Here is a 25,093-nt window from a genome sequence, read left to right on the forward strand (position 1 = left end):
GTTCGTGGGATCCGCTTTTAGCTTCGGTTGGTGAGCGATAGGGGAACGGGTCGTGAAACGCCAACTAAAGAAATAAACAACAATAATAAAAAAATAGATTTGATTTAAAAAAAAAGAAAATTTAGAAGTAACCTATTTTTATCTTTTAAAGTTTAGATTAATCATTAATATTAATTAATTTAAACTAAGTTTTAAAAATGTAATTTAATACACTAAAATTTAGAAGGATAAATATGAAAATCACAGGAATATGTGCAATTTTGCCTAATCATAATGACAATGACAGAGATAATGAATTATTTGACCAAGTCCTACTACAATGTCCATGTGTATATATATATATATATATATATATATGACGTGATCTCATACACAGAACGAGGTATATTATTTCCTTCTCAGATAAAGACCCTAAACATTTCACCGTAGGACCAAAAAAATCATAGAAAACAGAACCATAAAAAGAACCAAGTTTTGGAAATAATACTTAGATAGGCTCTCGTCAGCATGAAAATAAATAACAGCATAATAAACACCGTGCTCACAATTGGTCATCACAAGCTAAAAACGTTACATTAGGATTCACATGAATTATGGACTTAGGGTGTTGAGGTTGAAACATGTTTATCTAATGACAAGATAATGACGTTGTTCACTCACAACATTGAGCACAGCTTATCCTTTTCGCGGTGGCATGAAACATACTTCATATCCCCCTCCTATTTGATGTACTTTGTGTCTGCTTTTTTCTCCTTGCCTAGAGTCATTCAGTGTGTCAGATGGTGGTGCAGAGCTTGAGGATCTTCCGGCGGAATAGAGCGGTGAAACTTCTTTTGCAGAATCAACATGAGTACATGAAAGCTTGAGCATCTTCCTACCCATCATCCATTTCAGCATGATTTTCATATGGGTTTTACTGTTCGATCCATTGATGCTAGATTCCTGTTCACATGAATGTTCTATCAACTGTAATAGTGATAATTAAATCAGATTTGTCACAACATGTAGTACACAATGGTATAACAGAAATTTCCTTTCTTGCAGCCAAAAAAATAAAAAAGAACAAAATTTACATGGTTTTAAACCGCAAAGCTGTTCCAAGTAAAATCAACAAATTTGAGCAAACAACACCATACCTCCACATCACATTTCAATAGGTGCTCGGGCGCTCGCCTAGGTGCTCGGGCGAGGTGAGGCCCGAGGACCATGCTTCATGTCCAGGCGGCACGCTTCAAAGAGGCGCCGCCTGGGTGCTCGCCCGAAGCGTCCGGCGCCTGGGCTCAGGCGAGCACCCGGGTTAAACCATGCGACCCCGATGCTTTAGTTAATTCAATCAAACCAACTAAAGCACCGATATCAGCCTCCCAACATCCCTCTCACGACTTCCCCAACTCTAACCCTGCTTGTGATTTTGCCACCGACATTTCCTCTTCGTTGTCGCTGCTCTCCGCTACCATTGCCATTGTTGTTACTCATCGTTGCCACTATCGTTGCTCATCACTGCCACTGTCATTGCTCACCGTCGCTATCGCTGCTCCCGCTGTCGTTGCTCGTTGCTACTACTGCCGCTACTCTCGGTCAAAAACATCGGTCTTACTCTTACGCTACGCTTTCGTTACCGCTATCGCTGCCACTATAGTCGCTCGCTCCCACTATCGCTACTCACTGCTCGTCGTTGCTATCTTACTCTTACTCACTCTTCTCACATCGACAACAGTATACTAGTAACATTATTTTTTATTTATTAGATTAATAATATATTATTTTTATTTTATTTAAAATTATTTTATTTGAATTTTGGGATTTTTTGTTAATGTAATATTGTGATTTTGTAAGATTTTCTTAATTTAATATCATATTTTTATTTAAATAATTATATTTATTAATTATATTATATATTTTTATATTTTAACGTTTTGCTTTGCTCGGGCGAACATTTAGGCACGGACATTTTGGATCTTAGCATCTTTTGGCGCATAGTATTTTTTAAATCACTGATTAAATAAGTTACTGAAAATCCAAACATTTAATTCAGAAGTTTAGAAAATGATATAACAAAAAGACTCTTTCATGATAAGAAACACCAAAAGATCTTAGAGAATTTGATAAAGGAAGTTATTACCACAAATTAGGATAGAAGTGTGTAGTACATGAATGTTTGGGGCGTTATCATGAGGAAAGAAATCACTTTGAAATTTAAAGAAGTTTATTTGCACAAAGAAGCATGGGAAGAGGAAAATCACATGATTCAATATTATGGTTGGTTAGCAAGGTCAACAAAAAGTTGATGACTAGGATATTTAGTTTGTAAAATCAAAATCTTGAAATTGTGAGAACTAGTATCATGGAGTAATGACAACAAAAGAGTTATCCTAATTTTGATTTTACAGGTGACTATTTGCGATTCTAATATCTTAGAAGAATACTCTGGTTATTACTTGACTGCAATTTGATGACTTATTATTTAAGCATAATAAATCTCTCATGATCAAAGAAAAAATACACCAGTAATATGGCATTAATGGTCAAACCATGGAAGAAAAAGCAACTGCTTATAAAATTTAAGAATGCTTTCCTAGGATAGGAGAAGTTGTTCATAAATGCTTTCCTGTTGTTCATAAAGGCAAGGGCTTCTATGGCAAAGGGAATAGAACCACAAGACATGCCCAAAATTTCATCTTTCGTACTGGCCTCTATTTCGATTTTCATGGACAGCATTTCACTTGGTTTAACAACCATTATGGGTCTTCTCGCATCTCTGCTAGGCTTGATAGAGCGTTAAGAAACCAGTCCTGGTTCAACCTTCTTATCACACTGCAGTCCAGCACCTTGCTAGGTGACGTCTAACCACGCTCCCCTCCTCATACAGGCCTTCAGACTCACTAGGACCTTCAGGAAGAAAAACCACATCAACATCCTCAAACTTGACAATGACCTGATCCAGGAGAACAAGGCTATCCTAGCCCAATTCTCAGATTGGTATACCCGTCTCTGGTCTCGTTCTAGCAATCAGTCTCTTGAGGATTAGAACCTTCTTCCCTCACTTTGCACCCTCATGAACTCTGACCATAATCAGCTCTGTGCCCCCTTCATTCTCGATAAATCCACACTGCCTTGAAGAAAACGGGGAAGAGCAAGAGCCCCAGCCTTGATGACTTCAATGTGGAGTTCTATCTCACTTACTGAGACACCCTGAAAATTCTCATCCTTAAAGTTTTCAACTCCTTCCAGAATGCTCCCTTTCTCCCTCACAACTAGTGTAGGACCTTCCTTGTTCTCATACCCAATAAAGATAACCCTGACAATGTCATCTATAAGTTTCTGTCCAAGAAACTTACCAACAGATTCCGCAATCACTTTAATCACCTTGTCCAACAGGAACAATCTACCTTTGTAGCAAGGTGATCCATCCACGGTAACATCCTTATAGCCAACGAGCTGGTCCATTCCATAGCAATCTAAAGGAAGCTCCTCTCTTGTTATCCTAAAGCTTGACCTAGAAAAAGCATTTGACAATATCTCTTGGATTGCCATTAGCAAGACCTTTTACCTTGTGAACTTTCCTAGTACCTTCATAAGCTCGATCACGAAATGCTTGGTTTCCCCCTCTTTCACCTATTTGGTCAATGGAAACCCTTTGAACTAGTTCAGAGGACATCGAGGCATTCAACAAGGGGATCCCATATCCCCTTACCTTTATATCCTTGTCCAACAACTGCTCGCCTCCATCCTCACCAGTCTCGTCAACAACAACAAGCTTACCCCCTTCAATATTACGGGGATCAAGGACTCTCACCTCAGGTTCGCTGATGATGTCATTATCTCCATTCGAGCAAACCCAAAATCCTACCATAGCGTCCTTTTGACCTTGGATTTCTTTGCCAACCTTACTAGCCTTAAGGCCAACTTGGACAAATCCAATATTTTCTTCCCTAGAAATTGTCCCCCACCCATCAAGCATAAAATATGTAGCATCCTTGGCATGAAAATAGGCACTTGGCCTATGCCTTACTTGGGCTCCTTCATCTCTCACAATAGAATCTCGATTTACCTCCAAAGTAGAATGGTGGACAAGACCCTTGCAAAGGTGAAGGGCTGGTATATTGGTTTCCTTAGCCAAGCTGGGAAGGCTGTATTCATCAACTCCATCATTAACTCCACTCCAACCCATACCCTTATGACCTCTTGGATCAGTGACAAAGTTGTCTCTCATATGAACAGAATATCCAAAGATTTCTTTTGAAATGACTCCCCAAACCATTCCAAATGTAAACTCATCTCCTGAGACCAGATCACCAGCCCTAAACCTAATGGAGGACTACGTTTACAGGACCTCAACTTGGTAAAAAAAAAAAAAATCAATTCTAGACGTATCCTCCCTCTTCTCAACCGTGAAAACAAACTTTAGGTAAACATCCTCCTCACTAAATATGGTAACCCCAACCCCTGGGTCGACCATAGACCATTACGGATGTTCCATGTTGAAAGGAGTTTGTCTTGCCTCACTAATCTGATTAGAGAATGTCTCCAAATCGTCATTGACAATGGTGCAAGTATCAAGGTTCGGACTGATCCTGGGTCAACAACATATCATTCAGTAGATGGCTATTTTTTTTAGCATAAATTTTGTTGAGAACATGAATACTGTTGCTGATCTGATTTCGGATGGATCTTGGAATTTAACTAAGCTGCAAGAGCTCTTTCACCCTCTCCTCATCATTCGTATGCTTCATGTGCCCTCCTCCCCCTATAACGATGCTTGAGTTTGAAGCCTGTCCCCACAAGGTTCCCTAACAGCCAGCAATGCTTATAGATTTCTCAAAGACAGCAAATAGTATACTGGCGATACATAGAGTGGTTGAAACATTGCACGACAACTTGTGGTAATCCCAAAAGTCAAAATCTTTACTTGGAAGCTTCTTTGAAACCGACCACCCACTTCAGACTACTTATCCTCTACTTTTGTAGTTTCGGTTGTTTAATATAGCTACTTATCTTTTAGAGAGAGAGAGAGAGAGAGAGAGAGAGAGAGAGAGAGAGAACTAGTAAATATTAACAAAGGGGTGGAAGACGATAAAAATTTGGTCAGATATTTCATCAAACACCTAAAAGGCAACGCATTCATCTTGTTAGCAGCAAATGAACAACACACTATGTAGCCTAAGAAAAATAAAGAAAAAAGCAGAATCCATGCTTAAGCGCCATTTCACTTTCTTCTTGCAAGTAAATAAAACAAATATGCAAGTATAACAGAAAGATCCAAGCTTTGTCACCTTGGCGTGGTTCCAAGTGTTGGAGACGGAGAGGGGGCCATGGTCCTTGACGATCTGGTAGAGGCTGTGAGAGATTGCGGTGGCTTCCTCCCTCGGCACCTTCGGATTTATACGGCGGGTGTCAGACCTATGCTTCCTCGAGAAGCACCGCACCAACGCTCTACCGGCGACTGCAGCAGCTCCGCCGTGAAGAACAGCACGCCCAACCCTCCTGTAGCTCGACCACCCTCGTGTCAGCGTGTCAACGCGACGGAAGCACGCAGCAATGACACGGCCAATTGGCCCATAGTAGTATATGGGCCTTTGATGGGCGACTATTGCATTACGTACGGAACAATGTCAACCCATAAAGGATGAGAACATTCTTCTTTAGCTTACTACAGTCAACAGCATTTTTGTAATCAACATGGGATCATCAACTCAACGTAAATATGTAGAATTTCTATGCCAACAAGCGAATCATCACCATCGCTATCTTTTTCCTTTTATGGATTAATACATGTGAATTATCCACTTAAGACGGAGGACAAGATTTGAGTTTGTGGCATTTCCATCCTAGTATTTATATAGAATTGGTGTGTGGTATTTGCTTTGGAGAGAATTGAAGAAAGCATCCAACCTTATAAGCACAACTAAGCTTGCAGAACTTCATCTACTCCTTTGTACGATGAAGTCTTTCTCTTCAATACTCTGCCTCTTTTCATTTGAACCTTTATTAAAGAACAGCAGGTGATCAGATCAGCATTTCTGGCTATCTTCAATACTCTCTCTGCAAGTCTTCGAGCACAGTAACTCCCCATATTAATGCTTTGGTGACTTGGTAGATAGCCAGAAATCTACTCCCACCCGATGGCTTTAAATGCCATGTTCCAGTGTTATTGCAGCGAACCCAAAGTCTACACACAAACACTGGTTGGTTCCGCTGTTGGCACCACCCTAAAGAAGGACAATAAATGAAGTGCAGTGCTGCTGCTACAAGAGTCACATGCTACATTTACTGTGCTGGGGCACCAGTATCCTAATGGCTCAGTAGCTGGAGTGCAGCTATCTACTAAGTCTAAGTGACCATGCTTAGTACTTTGCTGGCGTATCAATCTCCAATCCCCTCCACCAAATCTATTGTCAAGATTATATGGTGCCCAGCTCAGCCATCCTTGACCATTCTTCATCCCACCACCCAACACCAGATTTACTACACTTGCAGCATTTATGTCAATGAAATGAATGCTCATCCCACTGCTGCATCCCAATACTCGTCACTTGACTTCCAACTTTGAATAACCATTTTCTGTGTCGCTTTTGCTTCTGTTGTCAATAAAATAAGTATTCCATCACTGTGGGCGGTAAGAATTGGGTTTATCTCGTTACCGTGCACTCCACTGGAAGCCTCCTGTTTGGGATGGGGAAAGGAAGTCCAAGCTGGAGAAAGAAGAGGAGAAATGGAAGCATAGTTTGTCATAAACAAGTTGAATGATTCAGAAAATGTTTGCAAGAATAATCACACAACACATGTCGTGTCATTTATCAGTGTTCTGTTGCTGCTTCTATTACAGATATATGATAGCAAGTCATGATGACCTTCCTTTTCCTCTTGGCATGAATCTGGTGCAACACAAGTAAGCTGGACTGCCGAATCATTTCTTGGAGTATACGCATTGCTATTGAAGGGAAAAATTTTCTTGTCTAGTCTACTTGTTCTACCAAAGCTTTAAGCACAGCTGCATCCAGTTCTCGGACTATTTCTCTTCATCTGTGGAGATTGTGATGTCCATCGTGTACGTGAAAATGTCTTATTTTGACTTGTGGGTTTCTTCAAGTTTGTAACAATTTTCTGCTACACAAATTATATGTCTAGAGAGAGAGAGAGAGAGTCTGATAACTTACCCTAAAGAGGTTATGATTTCAGAAATAAACAAGCTTATGGTGTTAACAACAACATATGCTTCCTCAAAGCATTAAGGAGACATAAAAGTTCACTTTATGATGACCCTACATCTAACTCTATAAAACAGGCAAAGATAATTGAATTACATAATTATGTGTATGTTATTCTTTATGTTTGTACTTTTAATTCTCTTGATGATTCTTTTGGTATCAAGATGTTCTCTTCCATGTTGTCAAATTCAATTGGTTCCATCAAACCACTGATCAAGTACGCCGAGTGGGTAGACTAAGAAAGAGATTGTTGTCATACCTCTTTAATGACATTGTGACCAATATATATATATGCCATGAACACTTTCTCCTCTTAGCTAAAAGAACTTACATAATCATTATCAAATTGGTGTTTAGTTGAAAGCTATATTCTTCCCCATTCCATTTGCATGAATGGCATAAGAAGTTAAGGTGTGTGAGCCACACACCCATTTCTCGAGCAGGCTAATGAAACAAAAGGAAAGCATTTTGATTTTGGTGTTTTTTTTACGATGTTGTCGAGGTGGCATTTGTCTATTGGCTTTCAAGTTTGCACCGTGTGCGTCAGCCACACACACCTGAGCCGTCTCTATTCCAATTCGGGCCATTACGTCGCCAACCGGCCAACTGCGTCACCTTCAATGCCGTCTCTTTTAAGTGGCGAGGCGCGCATCGCTGGCTTCACTTGCAGCTGCAGTCCGCTGCTATAAATAGCCTCTCCTGCGTGCTCGCCCGGTACCAACGAGTGCACCAGCTTGTAGTGGTAGCCTCGAGAAACAACGATGGGGAGGAGTGGGGTTGGCAGAGCGCCGCTTGCGCTGCTGCTCTGCTTCAGCTGTGTTGTTGCGAGTGCTTTTGGGAGGGAAGTGGGGGGCGAGAAGGGCAGGGAGAAGGTCTTGTGGCCGACCAAAGGTGGCGGCTTCTTCCCCGGTTTCGGGAGGGGTATTGGCCTCGGCGGCGGATATGGTGGGGGTGGACTCGGTGGTGGGAGTGGGCTTGGTGGCGGAGGGGGCTTGGGCGGTGGTGGACTTGGTGGTGGTAATGGCCTTGGAGGTGGCAGCGGTCTTGGTGGTGGTGGTGGCCTTGGTGGTGGCGGCGGTCTTGGTGGTGGTGGTGGCCTTGGAGGTGGCGGAGGTCTCGGTGGTGACCATGGTGGTGGTCTTGGGGGTGGTGGCGGTCTCGGTGGTGGCCATGGTGGTGGCCTTGGGGGTGGTGGCGGTCTCGGTGGTGGCCATGGTGGTGGGCTTGGAGGTGGCGGTGGTCTTGGTGGTGGTGGTGGCCATGGTGGTGGACTTGGAGGTGGCGGCGGTCTTGGTGGTGGTGGTGGCCATGGTGGTGGACTTGGAGGTGGCGGCGGTCTTGGTGGTGGTGGTGGCCATGGTGGTGGACTTGGGGGTGCTGGCGGTCTCGGTGGTGGCCATGGTGGTGGACTTGGAGGTGCTGGCGGTCTCGGTGGTGGCCATGGTGGTGGACTTGGAGGTGGCGGCGGTCTTGGTGGTGGTGGTGGTGGACTCGGCGGTCACCTTGGAAAAGGTGGTGGTGCCGGTAGCGGTTTCGGCAAGGGTGGCGGTTTTGGTGGAGGAATTGGGAAAGGTGGCGGGTTTGGTGGTGGTGCCGGTGGCGGTTTTGGAAAGGGTGGCGGGTTTGGTGGTGGTGCCGGTGGCGGTTTTGGAAAGGGTGGCGGGTTTGGTGGTGGAGTTGGCAAGGGTGGCGGGTTTGGTGGTGGCGCAGGTGGTGGTTTCGGCATGGGTGGTGGTGCTGGGGGTGGGTATGGGAAAGGTGGGGGACTCGGGGGAGGACTAGGAGGAGGAGGGGGTGGTGGATTTGGTGGTGGCGGAGGGTTTGGAGGAGGAGGTGGCGGCGGGTTTGGCAGTGGTGGTCACTGAGTGAAGCATTAGCACGTTGCATGGTCACCTTACATATGTAGTCTTACAGTCACGTACTGAGTTACGTTGCTGTTGGTTGTGAAGCTTCTGTCCATCGTATGTTTCTGAGACAATTTGCCATGTTTGCTGCTTGTCTTGGATCGGAGCTGACGTACTGTTTGTTATTATTATCATAAATCAAATAAATAGTTTCATGTATATTATTTGTAGGATGGCCTTATCTGGGAGGATCATATGCCAACAATGCCTATTATTTTATCCTACGGTTGTTTAATTATACTTTTGATCTAAGTGTCAAAGTTTCCATATACCTCAATAACAATAGTCATGGGAGATGTGTGAGAACAGATGTGTGATGAACGGTTGATCTACCAGTTGGAGTGTTTTGAATCGAGATGTACCGACGATCGCTTTGAGATTTGTTCCCGATTTCGATGAACGTTGAGGATCGTCCATTAGACATCCGGCGCAAAACCCACGTCACTTCCAGATACTCGTTTCTGGCACCGAACCGAAAAGATGGCCACTATCGAGGCGATGCCGGCGTTCTCCCTCCCTCCCCGTTCCATAGTCGAACGCGACGGCGACGACCGTCAGAACCCTTGATGACGCATCCACCTCGCCATTTTGGGTGCTGCGTTTGCTTTGTGAGTGACATCCTCTCGTTCTCCCATCGTGGCAAGATGGCCTCTTATGCTCGTCGTCTTTAGATTTAATTGCCCCTTGTGTTATTTCGAAAAACCTTTCGGAGTTTCGAACAATTTATTGCTATGTGAATCACTGCTCTCTGGGTTTTGTATCGTACCGCATCCCAAAGAGCAAAGCAAGTTTGGGATTTCTTTGACTTCGTGGTGAGCCAATGCGAGGAATCAAAGATCCACGAGGTTGGATTGATTGTCTCATGATGAATTGATCCATCGTGGATGAATACTAAACAATCCTTATGATCTTTTCAAGTTACGTTGATGTGTTGGATAAAATCGGACCAAGTAATTGGCTTTGGTTGATTTTTCTTTCATGACTTGGTTTTCTTCCCTTAGGTAGTAATTGTCTTATAGTGCCTTTGGGAGGAGTTCTTGAGATTTCTCTAGACACCTTCAAGGAAAAGTTCGAAGCCAAGTTGTTCAGCGGAGACTTGTATACTTCTCAATATTAGGGAAGAAGAAGAGAGGCAAAGAACAAACAGAGGCAATAGAATATGGTCACGTGAAATGTATAGCATTCTCATTGATCTTGAGGGTTACATCCTGAGGTTATAATGCCATGCATTATCAAAGATGAGCACAATGCATGGTGGACATCTAAATATAAAAAAATCATCTACACTTTCTTGTTTGAATTTCCATATCTAGGAGCAGAAATTAAGTGCTAAACAAACTTGTCCTCATAGGTTATTATATTCCTGTTTGATATTAACTTGTCCTTAGAAGTTTGGTTTTTTCGATGTCGATTTTTTAATCTTTTTATTTTTCTGATTCACTAATTTTGGTTCCCATTAGAATTCTTGGTAAACCTAGCTGACTTTTATGAACATTTTTTCTGTTATTGTTCTTTTCATTATGCAGAAATTTGTGGTCACTTTTTTGCATGTCATTCTATGTTATTGTGAGAATTCACTTGATGATCGTTCATAGTAAGTGTTGTGTTCGAGTTTGTAACCAGCTTTCTTCGTATTGATGACTCTTCTTTGCATATGTCAACTTTCTTTTGTATGTCTTTATTGTTATTCTTGACATTATCTGACGGTCCTTTTGGTTTGTTGGATCTTCGCAATTTGCAAAGCTTGATATTTGAGGATCTCCTCTACACTCCCATTGTTCTTGGTAGGGATTTCATCAGCAACATTCTTTAGTACATTTATGAAAATAATGGTCTCTTGTCTTCCTCAACTGCAGCATGTGGTTATATTTCTTGGTTTTAGTGTGTCAATAAGGCCATGCATGGATTGGTAGCAACACATTGTGATATTTGTAGGTGGCCTTATGATCGTTTTCCTATTATTGGCCGATTACTCCATTTCTTGCCATTATAACTTGAATCTGTGGCCCACAAAAGGAGGGAAATGGAAGTTGTGTGTGAGTGCTTCTAAGTTGTAAATAATGTTGTCAAATTGTTACATTGATCTCTCCATGTGTGATTTAATACTTTTCTTTATGGCATATCATATAGAGTAAGAAAAGCGTTTTCATGTATAATCACCTCAGTTAGCAGATCAGTTGGGATTGGAAAAACGTATCTCTGTTAAGAGTGAACTCTCTGCTTGCTTGCTTGCTTGTTTTACTCGGCAACATTTCTAAGACTGTTCCGTCATATGTGAAGGCAGTGAGGATTGCAGTGAAAACCTCAGGAGTAGCAGAGTGGTTTCCGACACTTGAATATCCAGAAAACTACTTTAAGAATCCCATAAGAAGGAACACATCTATGGATTATGTATCATGTTCTTCGTCACACGAAATGTTGTATCAGCTTGCAGTTCTTACTTGCAGACGTGGTGAGTTCTTAAGTCGTGATTAGGCATGCAAGTTTTCACATGCAATGGCTGGCTTCTTGATTGAAATGACTAGTGTCCCTATCTTACTTCTTCTGGCTTAAACGGGGCCGCCTCTTCATTGTCAGGTTTGTCGAAAGCCTTCATCTTGACGACCTACCAAACGTTTGATTGGATCTGCATCATTTCTTAAGGAAGCCCAATGCAGACACCTGAATCCATCACCAGGTATGCTTGCTCTATGCATGTATTTCATATTTTTTTGATGTCCAATGGTATAGTGCACTTCCATACGTTGTAACCTTCTCCAAAATTCCTTTTTTAGGCTCAACTGCTTGTTAGTGTTCTTTTATGTACTTTAATTCGTTTGTCTTATTTACGTAATCAAATTTTCTTTTGTGCATACTTTACACTTGATCTGCTACAATTACATATCTAAAACTCTCTGGCATATTCAGTCAGCAGCAGCCACCCGACTATAAATTTGAGCTTGATGAGTAACATATTTATGCAAAAGAGCCATCCTGTTGTTGGAAATTCCTCTACAAGATGGGGAAGAAATGTGAACCCATCGATAGTGATATGGGTCTTTCGTGGATCCCACCCAAGTCCGACCTGATATAATCTGGTGTAGGTGAAGCTTATTTTGCTCATCGCGGAGAAGCTGGAACCGTAGCAGACATCATAAAAGGTGAAACCGGAGGAAACAGAGAAGAAACTTGATTCTGAGAACTCCTCGCAGGATTTGGGTTCAATGCTATCCGAGTGTCCCAGATTCCCTCCATGCATGTGAGTCCAAGGCAAACTGCTGTAGATTGCATTGAGCAATCAACATCAACGACTCCATCTCCCTCAAGGCCCTACTCGAAACCTAGCAGCAGCAGCAGACATGATTAGAGTGCTCAGTTCACAACCCTTATTCCTGTGGGCTATGCCTCTGTCCCCACGAGCAAAGTGCCAAGCTGATACCACAGCAAGCTCCAAGATGAACACTTTGTACCGAGAGAAGGAAAAGGTCAATGAAATGAGAGCCACCCAGCCTCAACCACACTGCTGCACTTGGAGCTGTTCCAGTGTCCTCCGAAAGGACAACTACTCATGAATGGTCTTTTGTTCTCATCCACGGAGCTACTGTTCCCTCTCTGACTTGTGAAAGGGACTTGGCCTTCGTCTCTCCCCTTCCCATGGGGTAGATGACCTCATGCACTCTCGGGAGTTCATCGGGAAGTGTTTCACTCGGAGATTCCACTGCTGCTTCTCAACGATCCATTTGAGTTCATCATGACCATATTCAGCAGGAATGTGATTGGAAATTGTGAAAGCTGGGGGAAGCCTGTTGATTGCAACATCGCTGGAAACAAGCTCTCATCTCTAATTGTCCATCAACCCCGAGAGGTGAAATCATTCTACTGGTGTTAGCAAAATGAGGATGCGATTTACGTCTTGTCGATGTTTTTTAGCGTCTCAGGAAACTGTGGAATATGTGCCTGCACTGTACTGCAAGCCGTAGTTCACGAGAACACCTTCGGTTCACATGCTTCCCACCTTCATTTCGGTCCTATTATCGAATACCTCCTGTTAAGATCTATTAAATCAACCTTTTATGCTTTAAAACTCTTCCTGTTAGAAGATGCAACACATTATTGTTGAAGATTATTATTATTATTTTTTCACTTGTTGATTCGTTTCAGGATATCAAAAGGTCTTAAAATCATTTTTTTAAGATTAAATCCTTCATTCGAAGATTCCATAGCATGTGTATTTGACTCTCACAGATTGGTTTTTTCCCCCCGAGAGATGATAAGATTGGTTAATTAGCATTACTCTTTTCTAGCTCTTTACATATTCAAATACAGCTATAGTACAAACACTTAACCGTTAGTCTGTATGAACATATTGTGTAAGTTTAGTAGTTGTGTAAGGAGATATTGTCATAAAAATTATTCAAAATGAGGAAAATGAGAAGCCTAATTTTTTATCCTTTATGTTTTTCTGACTTTGTATCTCTGTCATATAATAGCTATTCTTTATTTTTTTTTTATTCTAAAATCCTTATCCTTGTATTGGTATTGCATACATTTCAACTCTCCTAATGCATGGTAATGGTTTTCTTTTAGATAAATAATGCAAACATAACTGTGACTAAAATATGAATATATATAATTATTTTTAGTTGTAATTGATGTTGATTGGCATCATTCTCAATAGCAGTCCCACTGTCAGCTAGCGAGAGAGCATATCATGGGAAGATGGTCCATCGCGTCAGATAGCAAGGCTCGGTGCCTCGCACTTGCTTGCTGCTTTCCCATGGCGACAACGCTTCGGCATAATTCTATCTTGAAATGATGTGTGGTACGAAGAAGGCCACCACCGAGTTGGGAGTTGGAAGAGGAATCATGCGGTGTGAGTCATCATGCCCATCATTTCCGAGCAAACCCCGGCGGACGCTACGTTGCTTTTGCCGTTGTGAGCGAAACAACGCTGCTTTCGTACGAGACGCACGCAAGCGTTCGACCTGACGCAACTGCATGCATCAACGCGCGGTTTTGTAGAACATCCACTGGTTGTGTTCGGTAAAGGCAGGAGAGAGATTTAAGAGCTTCGCATCCAATAATAATAAACCTTTTGTTGTTGTTTTCTTTTCGATAAAGTCGACTTCCGAGTGCGTCTCGAATGATGATGTCAGAGGAATGAACGATTCGAGTTGAGACCTCGCAACAACTGCGTCGAGAGTGTACGAAACAAAGTACTTGATTCAGTTTATATTTGAAGGATTTGATTGAGTTTTAAGTTCACAAAATGTAATTAGTTTATGTCAATGGCTGAGGTTAATGTGGATCCTTCAAAGATTATATTTATTGGTATGATTGGTATTTTTAATTAATTATCATTCGGAATCTAATTAACTACTGAGTGCCTGTGACATATAGGAAGCTCAATATAACTTAAGTATTTGAGTGAGCTCATTAGGTATGTCCGATACTAATCGTGTAGATAGTGTTTGATGTAAAAAAATATTTTCTTCATCATTCAGATTCAATCTTGATCCAAAACACTTTTCAAGTTCTCACATCCGATCTCTTACTAACTTAAAGATAAAAAAGAAACAAAAAAGGATTGTCAAGCATACCCTAAGCACTATTCCTATCGATATTGATTTGGAAGAATCACGAAGAAGCATTTATCTTGTAATTTATTTTGATAATTCTAATTCTCAAGATGCAACACATTCCTAAAACAATTAGATAGGATCAGCACCGAACTTGCATCCACAACCAATGACACTAACATTGACCTTTCTTTTTTCCTTATGTCAAAAAATAAATCGACTTTGATTAGCGGATTGCCTAAGTAGCAAAGATATACTTCAAATCGTCATACATTGTCGGGTCGATCTTTGATCTGTTAAGGTTGAAGTCATCCAAACGAAGTTCGAATTGGTTGTATATTATTTTCACAGTTTGGTTGTATAAATGTCGTTCTAAGAGAGAGAGAGAGAAATTGATATATCCAATGAACACTTTCACCTATCAAGACCGCTAGGTGATGATCCTCAAATATCATCAAGTAAGCTAAATAATGATCAAACTTAATCATTATTAGTTGCCAATTTCTATAGAATGTTATTGGATATTTTACGAAAAGAATTTTCATAATTTTTTATATTCATTTTTATTTACGGATGTTTTTTATTTTATAAATGATAAAAAAAAAGATCATGAATCAAACCCAATCAATTTTTGGATAGATTCTATGAGTGTAATTTAGTTCAATTTTGAGTATAATTGGGTCAAATTTCACTGAACCACTCATATTTTTAAAAAATAATTATAAAATAATTATTAGATGATTATTTTTTTTATAAAATACCTGATAATTAATTATCAAAATTTAGATTTTTTTGAATCGATATTGTCATCGACTATAACCTTATCAACTTCTAATAAACCAATTCAAGCTTTTACAAAACCACTAGGATATGGTTATAAGATAATTAGTATCATTTTTTAATTTATTATAATTATTTATCAAAATTAGAGTTTTTTTTAACATGTTCCATAATCGAGTATGATTTAGTTTAATTTCAAGTGCAACTTAGTCAACTTTCACCAACCTACTTGTTCATGATTCATGATTAGTATCTTTTTTTATAAAAATTTTATGATAATTAATTATCAAAATTAGAGTTTTTTGAATCGGTTCTATGATCAAATATAACTTAATTTTGAGCATAACTTAGTTTAATTTTGAATATAACTTAGTTAACTTTTAAACCAATCCAAACTTTCATAGAATTACAAGAAATTATCTTAAAATAATAATAATTATTTATATATTTTTTGAGATTTTATGATAATTAATCATCAAATTTTAATTTTTTAATTGATACTATAATCGAGTGTAACTTAGTTAACTTCTACTAAACCAATTCAAAATTTCATAAAATCACTATAACACAATCATAAGATTATTTATTTAAAAAAAATATTATCAAAATTAAAGATTTTTTTAAGAGTATATGTGATCAAATTATTTAAGTAAGAGTCTAAAAGTATTTGCATCCAAGTGAAAAAAAAAGGCACCCCCAAGTAAAAATGAATATGTTATAATCTAGTGTTATTATTATTAATGTAATAATAATAATAATAATAATAATATAGTGTTATTATTATTATGAAGGGGCTAATGATTTTTTGTGGAAAATGCTGATTTAGCTATAACTTATGTTAATAGTATATCTACTGGAATATAGAGTTAGAATTGTAAAATAAATCAAGCCTAATTTGGTTAAAACAATAACAAAAGAATTAACCATAATTCTGAGAAATATAGAAGAAAGTATCTATAGAAAGAAAGAAGTGGAAGTGGTTCTAAACATATGCACTTGTTCCCATAGATTTTTTTTTTTTTTTTTTTTTTTCATATGGGTCCTCTCATTTCAATTAATCATATGACTCTCTCATGGAATCATCAATTAATTACAGTATTTTTAGTTTGACATTGTAACTCCATTCTAATTCATTATATTTTAGTATGTTGAAATAAAATACTATAATTCTATTCAAGAATATTATAATCACTCAATTGGATGGGTTTAACAAATTTAAAAATTTTAAATATTCAAAACAGAACTATAATACTTCGATTAATCGCATATAACAAAATTAAGATCGACTCATAAAGATCCGATTAATATATTATTATTACAATGATTTAGGTCTTAATATTAGAATCATTATAAACAAAGTTGAATGACTTGACGTGGAGTAATCACTAGGCTACACCTCATATTCATCGTGCTATAATTTGATCGATTTATAAAAATAATATGAATATATTATTATTAATCTTAGTTTAAGTATTATTACCGATGATTTAAAATTAATAAAATTAATAAATTAATCAACTCATCAAATTCGGATCGTAACAAAAACCAACAATAAGCCACATAAGAAAAAGCAAAGAACACTTTTTTTTTTTTTTCAAAACTTACAACTCTATAAGCAACAAATATATTCAACAAAATTTACGATAGGGATTAAAAAAAAGAGTTCTCCGGAAGAATGATGATATTAGTGATGTTAAACTCTTTCACTCTTCTTAAACCGGATAATAAGACGAGGGGATCGACAGCAAAACACGGGCGACCACCATATCGCACCGGCGATTCATCCCATTCCTCTGAAAAGAATCATAGTTACTACTTAGTGGTTTGGTCTTGACTATAAAATATTTTAGCCTTTGTAGACATATTATAATAGATCGTAGCTATGCAGTGGAGGTGACATCATTGCACGGCACACGATGACAAACAGGCATTTCAATGGTATTGATTAAAATAATAGATATCTAATTAATCGTCTTTGAACTCTATTTCTCTCTCTCTCTCCTCTCGCCAATAACATTATCTCTGCATGCTACTAAAAAGATGCTGCCGATATGGGAAACGGGGGCCGTCATTTTCCTTAAATATCATAAAAATGTTACTATTTGTAGCATTTATTGTTGGACGCGACCACACGTATCGAATAAACGAAGGCCGTAGACAGCGTTCGGATTGAGAAACGTTAAGATTCGACCTATCTCGACGTCCAACTCAATCGATAGAAAATTTTCGATATCAATCCATGGATCGAGCCGTGCTAACTCACTAGTCACGAAACATTTGTTCACTAAACTCAAACGTCATGCCATACTAATGAAATATACAGTGGAGTTTATCGGAACAACTATTGATCAAATTTGAAAATCGATGATACATCTGAGTTGAATAGATCAAAATTAATATACATTTTATTTAATACTAATTCAACCTAAACTAATATAACTTACTGAGTTGTGAGTCAAATCAAATATAAAAATATCTCTTAATTTTTTTTCTCCTCAATATGAGATTATTCTTTTACTCATCTTTCAATCTCTCGTCACATAAATTTTTATCTAATATCTTCCTATTTTGTGCGACTCTATCATCTTGATATTTTATTTTTTTATCCTTAGATTTGATATCATATTAGAAATGGATAATAAATCTGATTTAAATTAGTCAATGTTAACATAGATCATATTAATATTAATTCAATCGAAAATTTTAAACTTATTGAATTATGGATCGAAACTAATATATGTTATTTAATTTTTACTGATAGAACTATTCTCACACAAAAAATAATATTACAGAAACAATGTTTTCATGTGCTATATAATCCTCAAAGCTACAAGACTTATAAGTCACATGATTAAAACCTGAAGATAAACAAAGTTTTTTTTTCTTATTTATTTTAAAATTATGATACAATCATATTATTTCCTTGCATGCTAATTATTATTTATATCAATTCCGATGCATATTCCACTCAACATATAATAGATATTGATAGCAAATAAGATTTTTTCAACTACACAAAAGAATCTTATTACTTTATTAGAAAAAAAAATTTCTCGTATAAATAGAAAGAACATAACAATAAATTTCATAAAAAATATATCTTTTATTGGACATTACTTTGTTGCTTATATTGTCCACATAACTAAATGATGCCTCGTATACATACTAAAGATGTGAATTTTATATGGTGCTTTTGTTAATTTCATTGCTACATACTGAATTGACATTAGCTCCTATCAAGTTAGATATCGTAAATATGTGTGACGTACATGTATATATATATATATGAAATCTAACCATATTATATTAAAAGTATATTAAGATGTGTCTAATGCCAATAGATTAGCATAAGAAAAAATTATCATTTGATCATAGTTTATATATATCATTATATTTTTACTTCTTGTGTTTTCAGAGTTTGTTTCAAACTTCTCTCTCTTTATTAATTATTTATCTCATCGTATCAAATTAATATAATCTTCATATATATATATATATATATATATATATATATATATATATCAATGTTTTAGGTGTAATATTTATTTAATGATATTTTGAACCTCTAATGTTAGGTTAATGGATTTGATATGTCACACCAAACTGAATGAATTTGATTTTTTTATTATTATTTTCAAAAGAAATAATCTAAGTTTTTTTGTTGTTGTAATTATAGAAGCAAATTGGATGAAATTAACAAGTTAATCTTTTGGAGATTGGACTTAAAATCTCATCAGACGTGTCGTGGCCTCATTATTCCTTCATCTACATTTGATCCGATGAGTTTTGATGCGTTCGAGTGAAGCTAAAAATAAAAATAAATATGAAACCTACTAAATTATTAGTTTAATTCGGAGACTATTATTCCCTCTTATATATGTATTCAATTACACTCCAACACATCCTCTCTCACAAGACTTAGCCACATTGCAGTTCAAGTACTTCCCCCCTTCTCTCTCCCTCTCCCTCTCCCTCTCCCTCTCTCTCTTTCTCTCTCTATTAAATGTCTCCGCTCCGTCTGTAATCCATTAATCTCTCTCTCTCTCTCTCTCTCCTACTATTTCTTCTTTCAACTCCGCTTTCAAAACTCTTTCTTTTCCCCTCCTTTTTCTTCGGCCACTTTCAACTCACTCGACTCCTTTTCCTCCTCTCATTTCCGCACTTTGATTCCTTCCATAGCCCTCTGGTCTCTCCACATTCGTCCCTGTCTCTTTCTCTTGTATGTGCTCGGCGTAGAGAAAGCCCGGGGAGGGGGATCGAAGCAGAGGCGCCGGACATGGGCAAGTACATGCGGAAAGCCAAGGTCTCCGGCGAGGTCGCCGTCATGGAGGTCTCCCATCAGTCCACCCTCGGCGTCCGCACCCGCGCCCGGGCACTCGCCGCCGCGGCCGCTCAGGACTCGTCCCGCACCTACCTCGAGCTACGGAGCCGCCGCCTCGAGAAGCCCCTCCCGCCGTCTCCCGCGTGCAAGCCGTGCAAGGACGCGCCCAGGCCCAACCCTAGGGGGAGCTCGCACAAGTCTGGCCCGGCTCCCAGGGCGAATTCGGGGTCGATGGGGTCCGTCTCGACGAGCAGGTGCCCGGCGGCGGCCATCATGTTGGCGCCGGCTGATGCAGAGGTATCGTATGGGGAGAATATTCTGGATGCCGATGCGAGAGAGAGGTGGGTTCTGCTCGAATCATAGGAAAAATAGAACCTTTCTAGCTAAAATCCGGGGTTTTGCTTTTGTTCTTCCACTCCTGCTTTCGTTCGTCTGTTTTCTCTGTTTCTGTCGTCCCTCTTTCTTCCATCTCCTTCCAAAACCGGACCATATTTAGTTACTTACAATAATTAATGTACACATATATGTTTCTCTCATCATCTTTTCAACTTTTCGGAAATCATAGCCTGTGTTTTTTTGTGTGTTTAAGAGTACTTTGTGACTCAAATATAGGTTATCTCTACGTGTTGAGCTTAAATGCTGCATGCTAACTCGGTATCTCTATTTTCCGCAAAGGGTGTCATATAGTAAGAAGTTATCCCTCTCCTTCAAGCAGTGCATTCATCTCTGCAAAGTCCCTCTTTGACGTCAGCGTTCCCAAGCTCGAAGCTTGTTTTCCTCATTTTCTTGGCATATACAAAGCTTTTTATGCTTTCTCGAAATGTAGGTTCTACCCTTACTAGCCTTCTCACATGAAACTTCTCTTCGTGCATTGAAAATATTGTGCCATGGGGAAAAAGAGAGAGTCATTTTTCCTTCTTTTTTCTATCTAGTAAATCTCCCATGAAACTTCTGTTCATAGAAAGTTAACGTAGTAAATCCTGTGTTTTACTAATTCCTGGTCCTGCAAAGTGTTCTGTTCTTAAGCTTCTTGTCATTATCTATTTTTGCACCGCCGAGACTTTGCTTCTGGTGGGACGTACATTTTTCTATAGATTGCCTGTGCCTCTTCTCTTACATGTAGATATCTATGAGAATCTGCACTTGCTTCATTGTCATTTCTTGCTGGTGGTCTGTTTCTTGAACATGAGTGCTGTACGTGTTACTACTACCCAGTGCAGGCTAAGCCATTCTCATATTCGTGTTCCTCTTTTATTACTGGAGTTATTATTGATGACCGGACAATTTTCTTTTCTGTGATTTTGGTACTAGTGGGGCATTCATTGTTCTGTTTGTCATTTATGCCTCCAAGTGGATCTTCTGTCATCGACAAAACTTGGAATTACTTCCATTTTATTTTATTTTATACTTCTTCAGTAGTTATTTGGTTATTTGATCTTCTTCCTTTCACATTTCTGTCTTGGTGTTTGAAAATGTTCCACCAGTGTTATCCCTGCTAGTGGTAGACAGATTTGGGCTGTTCACATTCAGTTCCTAATGTCAGGTAAAGTACTTTTGCAAAGCAAAGTGCATACAGTGGACAAGATTAGGCACATTAGCCGTAGAGCTACCTTGTTTCTAACCATGGACATCTATATTTGACATTTGATACAGTAAAGCTTGAGCATTGTCACTGATAAATTTGGTGCTGGTTAACTGTCTTTCTGTAAGGCTTCTTAAGAAGGTTAAATATGAGAAGACATTGTGGTCACTGCTCACTGCATGAATGGGGGATGGCTTCATGTTAGAGTTCATGTCAATGGACAATATAGAGCATGGTAGGAGGAGAAAAATAGAGAACCATACTGAGTTAACTTGAGATCTTACCCCACATTTGAGTCCACAGTACATCAACTGGTCCATCTTAAACCTAGCTGATGTTGACTGAAGCTGTTCTGGCTCAATGATTTTTTTCTGTGCTGACTGTTTGATGAGTTTGTTGTCTAGTGACATTAAATAAAGTACATGCATGAACCATAGTTTGAATATTGTTGCCTGACAGTAGTAGGTGTCACTAACAGAGTTGTCTGTATTTATCATGTCCAGTATTTGTTCTCCCTTGGTTGTCTATTTTGTTCTTAATGCATTTTACACCTTCTATCAAGTCTTTTTAGATCTGACTTGTGCAAGTAACATGGAACTTGTAATAGATATCATGTTGCTTCTTTACTATTGCATTCATGCATAAAGGCAAAACCTTGATGACAATCTAATTTTTCTTATTTTCACTGCATTTCCTTCTTTCATCTATTCTCTTATTTGCATCTTGAGCTGATCAGGCTGGCTTTGCGCTATATATCGAAGAAGAATTTATAATTTCTAGACAATTTCTCGCTGTCTTATTTTTGGCAATATTTTATCAGAAACATACAATTTAAAGGTCCTTAGAAGTTTTTAATACTCAGTGCAAATAAACTCTGTAACTCTAAATTCTTTTTTTGGTGTTCTAGGGAGACCACACCTTGCAGTCTGATAAGGGATACAGAATCTATAGGGACCCTGGGTTCAGCAAACAGACCTACAATTTCTACTAGAATGCAAACTTCTCGTCAGAACATCCCTACCGCTTATGAGATGGAAGAGTTCTTTGCTGGTGCAGAGCAACTCCAACAACAAACATTTATAGAAAGGTACAATTCTTCTTTCATTTTTTTTTCTCTGTTATCAAGCCTTGTTCATGAGAATATGAGGATCATCATTAAAATAGAACCGAGCTTCTGATACGACACCACGTTGTGCATGTTCCTCACCGTTTATTTTCGTTCACTCTCGATCATATGTCCAGGTACAACTTCGATCCCGTAAATGACCATCCGCTTCCTGGCCGGTATGAATGGATAAAAATTGACTTCAAGTAGGCAGATCTTTAGCTGGGCATGACTTCCTCCCCGCATTCGCTCCTGTGATCTCTGCCCAGAGTCTTGGAAGGAGCACGGGCCGCAATGTTACGGATCGCAATCGCCATTGGTTATCTTCTGTTGTAGAAGTTGAAAGGTCCTGAAGATAGGTGCAGTCTAGACTTGTGTAACATATAGAGCTGATGAGATGCTCTTCGATGCCTGAACCTGACAAACTTCATGCTTGTTGTAACTCTTCAACATCATGTCAAGGTATCATAGGGGTCATTGATCTGTGAATCTGTCACTAACAATAGAACCAACTCATCATGGGACTCTTACTGGGTTAGATGAATACGGTGCTGCATCTGATTCATTTGTTTGGATGATTCATTCGTCCATGCTTCCTTCTGATGGACATATGTGTTCGACGGTGAAACAAAGTTGGTCGTGTGGCAGATCTCCGTCTTATGCTATTATACTTGGTGTCATGTTCTGATAAGAATTAACTTGTATACTGAGAAAATAATATCTTGCGTTAAGTCCTTCAAAAATTTATTACACGGAGCTGTGTATAAATATGTTTTAATATAATCTCATAACTAATTATCACATTTATCGATTACCTAACTATCATCATGCACAAGTCATAAGAATGCATTCATGTAATATTGTTTATAAGTACAATTAGTTATACAGACTTGTGAGTCGAATATTTGATCAAGTTATAAGTCTCATAATTGTCACTTGCACAACATAATATATATATAATATAATTATCCATGCACATCGTCATCATCTTGGCATAATCGGACACTCGATGGTATACTCTTCCAAAACTAGATAGAAAGGTATCACTCTAATAAGATGAGTTCATCTCTTGATAGATAGAGAGTACTTATATCGCACTTCTAATACTAGATCGAGTGATATCCATCGTCTACTATGAACACGTTTTTCACAATAACAGATGAAGGAATTATCTAGCTATCACATATAATAGTTCGCTAATCCCTAAAAAGAATCGCTACTGATCCTCCTGCAATTGATAGGGATCATCTAGGTCCTTTTATCATATCAAAATCACATGTTATAACATATTATCATATCATCATCGTATTATTAGCTTAATCAATTAGACATATAATCAAAAGACAGTATATCATATGAGGATGATACAGGGGATTTAATCCGGTAATTACTTTTCATTGCATGATGGGCTCGAAGCGAAGCACAACCATGTGGACATCTTACATCAAACCTTAGTGGATCAATCGTGCATCAAGTATGCATGTGCATAGTAGATCAATCGTCTGTACGTCGATCATGCATCATGCATGTGCCTATACAAGATTACATAAATACATCAACAGCGATATAAGAACATAGATCATTTACTATGCATTAAATATATACGTGCATATGCAAGATAACATATGCAGGTGGATTGTGCGTTCATGCACAAAGACAGTGTCATAACTTGCTCATGGGCCTATACCTGCAAGAGATTCAAGCCCATGCATGAATGTTTAGCTACGTGAGACCTGAGAATGTGTCATTCTATAAGCATGGACACTTAACTATTCTAGTGCACATAGCAACTTGTGATCTCATGCTTGATGTGGGCTACAAGAAGATTTGTTGGCATTCATTAGGCTATGCTAACCTATCACTTGCCATATGGACCTCTAAGCTTGAGTGTAAAGAGCAAGCCTGGGTTAAGGGATGTCCAGATCGGGTGCGTATATCATGAATCAAACTTGTGCCTAAAGTTTTTGTAGTTAAAATCTCATTTACTTGTGGCCACTAAGTCTATGGAGTTGAACACTATGATCATACATGTGGCTAAGTTCTTAAGGGGTAAAATGACCAAGAGGAAAAGCCCCAGTGCGACTCCATGCAAGTTGGGATGACCCTGTGGTTGGTCATACATCCCGCTATGGGTTACACCAAATTAGACCTTAAGGTGAGCACAACATGAGGGATGATTTAATTCATTGTCTATTGGTTAAATACTAAGACATATTTACATTTAGAGTAATTAGTAACTGCTATAGTATAACCTTTAAGTAAGAAGTAACATTTAATTCATTGTCTTTTAAGTAACCTATCCTTAAAAGATGTATCTAAAACCAACTATAGTATAATACTCTCAGGCATCATAACATATCTGGTGATAGTAACTTAATTCATTTATGCATGGATGGAATAATTGATGATTAAGTGAAAATGAAAAAAAAAATCAAAGAACAGTAGTATTACACTAGAAATGTTGAGATATATAAATAATATTAAAGGATTAATTTAGAGTAAAAATATTTTAGTTTTATCAATCCAAATTAAACTCATATTATGTTGTATAAAGTTTTAACACCGAAACTATCTTAAGGAAAAAAAAACTTCATATGAGACTTATGAGATTAAACATAAGATCTCATGATAACCT

At 38.5% G+C, this 25,093-nt stretch overlaps 1 protein-coding gene and 1 long non-coding RNA gene across 2 annotated transcripts; both read left to right on the forward strand.

The window, feature by feature from the left end:
* Positions 1-11,114: 11,114 nt before the first annotated feature.
* LOC135675105 (uncharacterized) lies at positions 11,115-12,493 on the forward strand. Its single transcript, XR_010513813.1, has 3 exons — positions 11,115-11,564; positions 11,690-11,789; positions 12,020-12,493. It is a non-coding gene; the product is annotated as an uncharacterized LOC135675105 (long non-coding RNA).
* A 6,899-nt stretch (positions 12,494-19,392) lies between these two features.
* On the forward strand, positions 19,393-23,033 carry LOC135674326 (cyclin-dependent kinase inhibitor 4-like). Its single transcript, XM_065184073.1, has 3 exons — positions 19,393-20,112; positions 22,261-22,440; positions 22,596-23,033. Exons 1-3 carry the CDS (start codon positions 19,727-19,729, stop codon positions 22,666-22,668), a joined length of 639 nt encoding a protein of 212 aa, XP_065040145.1. The 5' UTR covers positions 19,393-19,726; the 3' UTR covers positions 22,669-23,033.
* Positions 23,034-25,093: the final 2,060 nt, after the last annotated feature.

This window comes from Musa acuminata, chromosome BXJ1-5 (genome assembly GCF_036884655.1).
Source record: "Musa acuminata AAA Group cultivar baxijiao chromosome BXJ1-5, Cavendish_Baxijiao_AAA, whole genome shotgun sequence".
Taxonomy (NCBI): Eukaryota; Viridiplantae; Streptophyta; class Magnoliopsida; order Zingiberales; family Musaceae; genus Musa; species Musa acuminata.